This window comes from Anabrus simplex, chromosome 1 (genome assembly GCF_040414725.1).
Source record: "Anabrus simplex isolate iqAnaSimp1 chromosome 1, ASM4041472v1, whole genome shotgun sequence".
Taxonomy (NCBI): Eukaryota; Metazoa; Arthropoda; class Insecta; order Orthoptera; family Tettigoniidae; genus Anabrus; species Anabrus simplex.
Window position 1 is genome coordinate 730,665,840 of NC_090265.1, and position 6,877 is coordinate 730,672,716.

The 6,877-nt window shown below is 36.9% G+C and overlaps 1 protein-coding gene across 3 annotated transcripts in view; it reads right to left on the reverse strand.

Annotated features, from left to right (window-relative positions):
- Nucleotides 1-5,812, reverse strand: part of LOC136857440 (tRNA (guanine(37)-N1)-methyltransferase) — a 32,361-nt gene extending 26,549 nt beyond the window's left edge. The window contains exons 1-2 of one of the 3 annotated variants that reach the window (XM_068225184.1): nt 5,786-5,809; nt 5,681-5,749 (exon numbers count right to left, since the gene is read on the reverse strand). Coding sequence is in view for 1 of the 3 variants with exons in the window: in XM_067136106.2 (XP_066992207.2) it covers nt 4,033-5,560 (1,528 nt within the window). In the remaining 2 variants the exon portion in view is untranslated. The other 2 variants (XM_068225182.1, XM_067136106.2) reach the window with 2 other exon arrangements.
- Between the last annotated feature and the right edge of the window lie 1,065 nt (nt 5,813-6,877).

Genomic DNA, 6,877 nt, shown 5'->3' on the forward strand with positions numbered 1-6,877 from the left:
ATTATTATTATAAAAGCTGTTATTCATACGCGAACATTTCCGAGTGGCATGTACAGTATGGCCACAGTATGCAACCCGCCTGTCCGCTACTCTCGTCATGTGACAAACAGCCGTCCCAAGCAGAGCAAGTAACACCGGCTCCCTAGAGCAGCTATGTGATGACATCTGGCTTAGCTACCTTTTTCTAAAAAATATTTTCAACGAACTTGGAAATTTATCAAACATTTCCCTTGATAATTTATTCCAATCCCTTACTCCTCGTCCTATAAATGAATATTTGCCCCAATCCGCCCCCTTGAATTCTAACTTTATCTTCATATTGTGATCTTTCCTACTTTCAAAAGCTCCACTCAAGCTTATTCTTTTACTTATGTCATTCCTTGCCAACTCACCATTGACAGCTCAAAACATAGCACATACCAATATAGTTGGTCCATTATTGGACATTATAAATTTTCCAGCTAACTCATTCCTGGTTGCCACCGTTTCGCCCCAGTGTGCTAAGTTGGGCTCGTCAGTTGGTAAATAGCACACCTACCAAGACGGATGGCTAGTGCATACTGTGAAGGCTACGAGAGACTTCGTCTCATTTTCAAAAATTGATGCCTGCCTGGCCATCAGATGATAAAGATTTTGATTCCCATAGGGAACCTGAAATATCTGTTCCGAATGAGTAACAAATGTTTCAGGTTTCCTATGGGAATCAACATCTTTATCACATTGCACATAGTGGAGCATCTCGTCTCCTTACTCCCATGTCTTCCCAGCCCAAAGTTTGGAACATTTTAGTAACGCTACTCCTTTGTTGGAAATCACCCGGAACAAATCATGCTGCTTTCCTATGAATGTTTCCTAGTTCTCGTATCAAGTAATCCTGGTGAGGGTCCAATACACTGGAACCATACTCTAACTGCGATCTTACCAGAGACCTATATGCCTCTCCTTTACATCCTTACTCCAACCCCTAATTATACTCTCATAATCATATGAAGAGATCTGTAACCTTTTTTAACCTCGTTAATATGATTACCCCAATGAAGATTCCTTATATTAACACCTTGTTTCCCATGAGGTACTATCACCCCATCAATACAATAATTAAAACTGAGAGGATATTTCCTCTTGGTGAAACAACTTGACTTTTTATCCCATTTACATTCATTCCATTGTCTGCTGTCTACCTCACAACCTTGTTTAAGCCCAGCTACAGTCGCTCACAATCCTGCGACTTATTTACTACTCTATACAGTATAACATTATCTGCAAGTAGCCTTATCTGCGATTCCAGATCTTTAGTCATATCATTCATATCTATTACATGTATAATTATGATTTTACTTGTGTTACCTGTGGGTCTTCTCAACAAACTAATGGCCGGTTTCTGGTACACCACAGGTAACTCTGAATTACCTAAATGCGCTTGTAACTTTAACTGCACTGTTAATTTTAATGAGTTTCCGGAAACTTAAATCCAGATTTATAAGCCCTGGTAATAAATTGTGCAGTTATCGTCATGTTTAGTATCTGTCATCCTCCAATAGATGTCTCTACGCAAACGATTTTAGGGTTATTTTGGTAATATCTAGGTACTTTTACTAGCAGACGTTTTCTAAATGAAAAATGGTTGACAAATATGTACACAGTCATATCAATCAATCTGATTAGCATGTAATTATCTTTCATAATATGAATATATGTATGATCTAATAATGCAAAAAGATATATTTCCCGTTCTTTCTTATTCACGGTACGCACACATCGTCTTAAATTTCACCTTGATCGCTGTCGTCAGTAAATTGTAAAAATACACAACAATTACCAAACAGATCACTTTTCGCTGATCCAGAACACAACAAGCATAAACGAATAAATAAAAACGTGCAGCGCACTTTGGAACCTATAATCCGGCACTGAAGTTCTGCACTGATGGTGCGATATCCATCTGTTCTTGCTGCAACTGTTGCAGATTTTTTTTAGTAGACTGCAAACCAAAAATTCCTACTTAAAACACGCATATGCCATTTATCTCTTCAAGGATGCCGGATATGTACGCCAAGATTGCCGTTTTTTTAGTCTTTCTTTGGTATCTCGACGCCAAGTCTTACGTGCAAAATGTTGCTTATTCCTGCTCGTATCTCTCTGGGAACTCACATTCTTCTTTGACATGTAATTTCACCTGATCAGATACCAAACCCTTCAAGAATTCCATTTTTTCCGGGCTTTCATGGCACAACTTGGACAACACGAAAGCATTACAAACTGCGATCTGCAATAGCCAAAAGAAAATAGCTAAAATAGAAAAATTGAGTACTGTAGTTCCCTAATGTACTCCTCGAACTGAGAATCTGTACTTAATAACTGCAACAGACTAGTAATTTGAGATGTTTTACTTACACTGACTACAAAACATGCAATGACAAAAATACTCTCGTAACTGCTGACGTGAAGTCCACTTGAGAATTTCAATCAAACATAACGAGCTAATCCTGACTCAGGGTGTGAAGTGTGTTAACACAGATAAGAAGATGACATAACCTACAGCTCCCTGCAAGATTTTTAATTATGTCCATTTGTTTTATGTTTATTGGCAGTCTATGAGACCTCACGTCACTGGTTAAAGAATATAATAACATTAAAAAAACAATGAAAAATTTATATTTATAATTCAGGAGGCTTATATTAAATGCATACCGGTACCTAAGATATTTTTTATTTAATACAAATGTAAATATTAATGGTAAAAACTCCACAATTTCAGATTGGGTGTTAACTAACTGTTGGTGGGACTCGTGATTCAAAGCCTGACAAAAGAAATCTTAACTTTATAGCTACGGTAAAGGGAAAGATCAAGTTTTGCCTGATGAAAATCCATTTGATTCAAGTTCTATTTTATTTGACGATTCATTTCCCGTATTGCAAGATACATCTACATTAGAGGCGTCATGCTCCGAGGAGATTATAACCTAAACTGATGACACCATACAAGTGGAAACAGTGACTAAAAGCCAGTGAAAACGTGGAAGTAAATGTACTAACCGAAATATTGTCAATTCCAGCACACCCAAGCGCGTTAAAACTACAATGAATGACTGTAAATATATTATAACCAGTTCATTATCACTTACTAATGTTTAGGAAACTAATAAAAGATCTTGTACGAAACGGTATGGAGTGGTGCCTCATAGCGGTATTTGTTGGAATCAGTTTTAACATAGAGGTAACTACAGCACTAGCTGCAGTTACCAGTCGTTGCACAGATAACAATGAAGAAGCCAATAAATGTTGTTTCGAAAACTCATTTTAAACATATCACCATGTTAAGTCACTGATAACTACGCATCTACAGATAACTGTCATTCCAGAAACCGGCCATAAGTTACGCAGCAGTTCCAAGTCTTCGCTGCTTGATGTCGTGAAAACTTTGTGCAATTGGTATGAAAATAGTGAAAGCTGTAATTGTGCTCTTCTCAAAATACAATTTTCTTAATAGCAACAGTCAATAATTAACACCTCCTGAAGTAATGCACCTAGATGCACAAACTTTTAAAAAATGCTCAGTATCTTAGGCCAATTTTTAGAACCACCAAAATCTCAAAAATGAAAAATCCAACTTTAGGTTTCTTTCTACACAACAGGTCATATATTTAGGGATGCCAAAAGTGAGGTTCGAATCCACATCTCCTGAATGCAAGCCGACAGCTATGTGATCCAAACCACGTAGTCCAATATACTGAGCAAAGCGAGGTGTAGGGAGCTGGGCTATATTGCATGTCTGGTTTGTTCATTGCTACTGATGTCTAAAAGTGACGTTCTTATGACTGACATATTATTGATTCATGTTAAGTGTATGCCATGGTATGCCTCCAACTCAAATTTTACCAACAAATCTTTTTGCTGTACATCAACTTAATAACTTACTTATAAGATTGATGATCATAAGAAGAATGGGTGGGGAACAAGGAAATAGAGTCTCTGCCTTCTGGATAATTTAGGCAACATCCACACTAAAGCTTAAAGAGTTTTAAATCTCACCATTATGTTTCAAACATATTCTCTTCTGCTCGGGTTCTTCTGCCTCTAGGTTGACGTCAGACTGCATCTTTCTACAACCTGCGTTATCTTGTACAAGATCCTTATCCTTGAAACTGTTTGGCAACCCCAGCAGCAACTCTTTCCAAAGTTTGAACGACACACGTACCATCCATTTTTTTGGTGATACATTTCGTACCAAAATAACTTCAACCAAATGTTTTCCAAGTTCACTTTCTAAGTGCTCCTCTACCATTTTAGTTGCTAACATTCCAGCACTAGGTTCATCCCCCTTTACAAAACAATACACATGAACAAAGGGAAAATTTTGAACCTTAGATATGTCTTCACTTTTAAACATGCCATTAAAAACAGACAAGAATGTGACGGCCAAAGCTGGTAAATTCATTGTTATATGGAATGCTTTGCTCTTAAATTCTTTCTGCACCCATTTTTCTAACATATCTCTTTTTACATCCTCCTCCAGAAATAATCTTCCATCCTTGTTAAAAGTTTTAAGAAATTCACCCACTTTATTCAACTTTCCATTCTGTTTAAGCCATTTATGAGAATGTGGATTCAAATCATTAGCTAAAACATGACATTTTTTCTTTGAAATAGGAATAGCAAATGGTCCAATTCCAGCAAATACATCATATAATACATCTCCAGTCTTCAATTTCTGAACAATTCGTTCATGTTCAGTTGAAAGTCTAGGGTTCCAGTACACTGATGAGAAGTCAAGCTCATACAAACATCCATTTTCTTTCGTTTGAGTTTTAAAATTATTTTCCCCACATAACAACTCAAATTTAAAGTTGCGGTAGGTATTGTCTATTATATCTATCTTGTTTACAACAGTTTTGCAACCAACAACTTTACCTAGTAAAACTTCCCCAATTACAGACTTGTAGGGCAGTAAATGCTCATTGATATTCACATGGGTAATATGGCCAATAATTGAATAACTTGTGAGTGGATCATCTTGCGGAAGAATAGCTTTCAGTATTTCATCTGCTTTCCAATTATTGTATTTTAATGTTAATTTACTGTACCGAAGAGAACTTTCAGTAACATTAACCTTATTAAGACCAAGTCGGTCCTGTTCCGATATGTCAGTAAACTCTGCAACCAAAGAAGGACTAAGGAAAGCTCTTCTTCTAGACCCTTGAGAAGTACTTTCTTCAAAACTAGTAGTAAGTATTTCTTCTCCATCTAATATTATAGATGATGGCTGAAGAGGCTTGAAATTGATAAGTTTCAAAAAGTACTTCTTTAAGAATTTCACAGCAACACTCACTTGATTTGCATCTAACAGTACCCATGGTACAATGACATTTTTTTCAAATAAACCCTTGTCCAAAACTTTCATTCCCCTCACCCTTGCTGGGGGAAGTAAGAGAAAAGGGTCATTCTTGTGTTTCTTGATATCTACTTCTATCATTTTCACTTGCTTTGCATCGCAGTTGCTTCCAAGAAAATATCGGACACTTAATGATAACGTCCTCCGGCGGTAAATAGGCAGGAACATACAAGCTCAAAGCATTGAGCATCATCGAACAAGACGCGCTAACCTCACATATCGCAGAACAAAACAGGAAAAAGAAAACGTACTTACAACACTTCAACTTAATAATATTTTTGAACTTACGAAGTTCCCTCAACGCACACGTCAGTCGATATGTCTAACTGAATACACTGAAACACTATGATACGCTATGATAATCACAACGAGAGTCCTCTTTCTAGCTCGTTGGATAATCAACACACATGTGCCCCTTCTTCTTCTTCTACTTTTTCTTGTTAAATTATTGGGTGCCAACTTAAAAAAATTAAGTGCACTACAGAAGGGAAGGGGTGGCTGTTTAATGGAGTTAATTCACAGCGGGTAGTGATAAAACTTAGGAAAGTACAACTTTATTAAAGTTATCTTATCAGGACAGAACATAAAAGCACTGGGACACAAGGTTCTAAATCTTCACGTCGGTGTGATCCGTAAAGACGGCTTACTGCAAACGAACTAGAACGGATTACAAATAAGGATTGGGATCTTAATGTACATACCTGAATTAACATGATAGGGTTACAAGTTAATATTACATGTAATTAAAAAATTGGTGATTAATTATGCAATGCGAACTGTCGGATGGTATAGATGAAACATTTAATGGCAGTTGGTACCCCGCGGTAATGAGGTTAGATAGAATAGAAACTCGTGTCTGTGATGTTCATATGTCTGAAATTGGAAGAATATTGGCCAAGTGCACGAACCCCGTTTAGCGTAATCAGCGTTTAAGATTCGTCTTAAACCTTGTTTAAATGAAACTGCGGAGCATCATTCCTGATTAATACTTTAATCCCTGATTATTGTCGGTTAAAGTTAAACAGTCAAGTTCGAGCGGTTACCAAACATAAACAGTGATTAGCAGTGAAGGCAAAATGGCTGCCAGATTTGGAGATGATATTGAAGATGAACTTTTATATTTGGAATATCTGGAGCAGAATGGAAATGAGCGCGAAGGTATAATAGTGGAGAGAGGTGATCCTTTTGAAGAACTTAGTGATAGGAAATTTTTGGAAAGGTTTCGCTTATCTAAACAAACAGTTTCATTTCTTCTGGAAACAATGCAAAATAACCTACAATTTCCAACACAGAGAAATAATCCTGTTTCTGCTATCAACAGACTGCTCACTGCATTGAGGTATTATGCTACTGGTTCCTTTAACATAATTGTAGGTGATACTACTAATATACACAGAACAAGAGCAGCTCGGATTATACACGACGTGAGTAATATTATAGCTTCCTTCAGTCAACGTTATATTTATTTCCCAACATCGCAAGCAG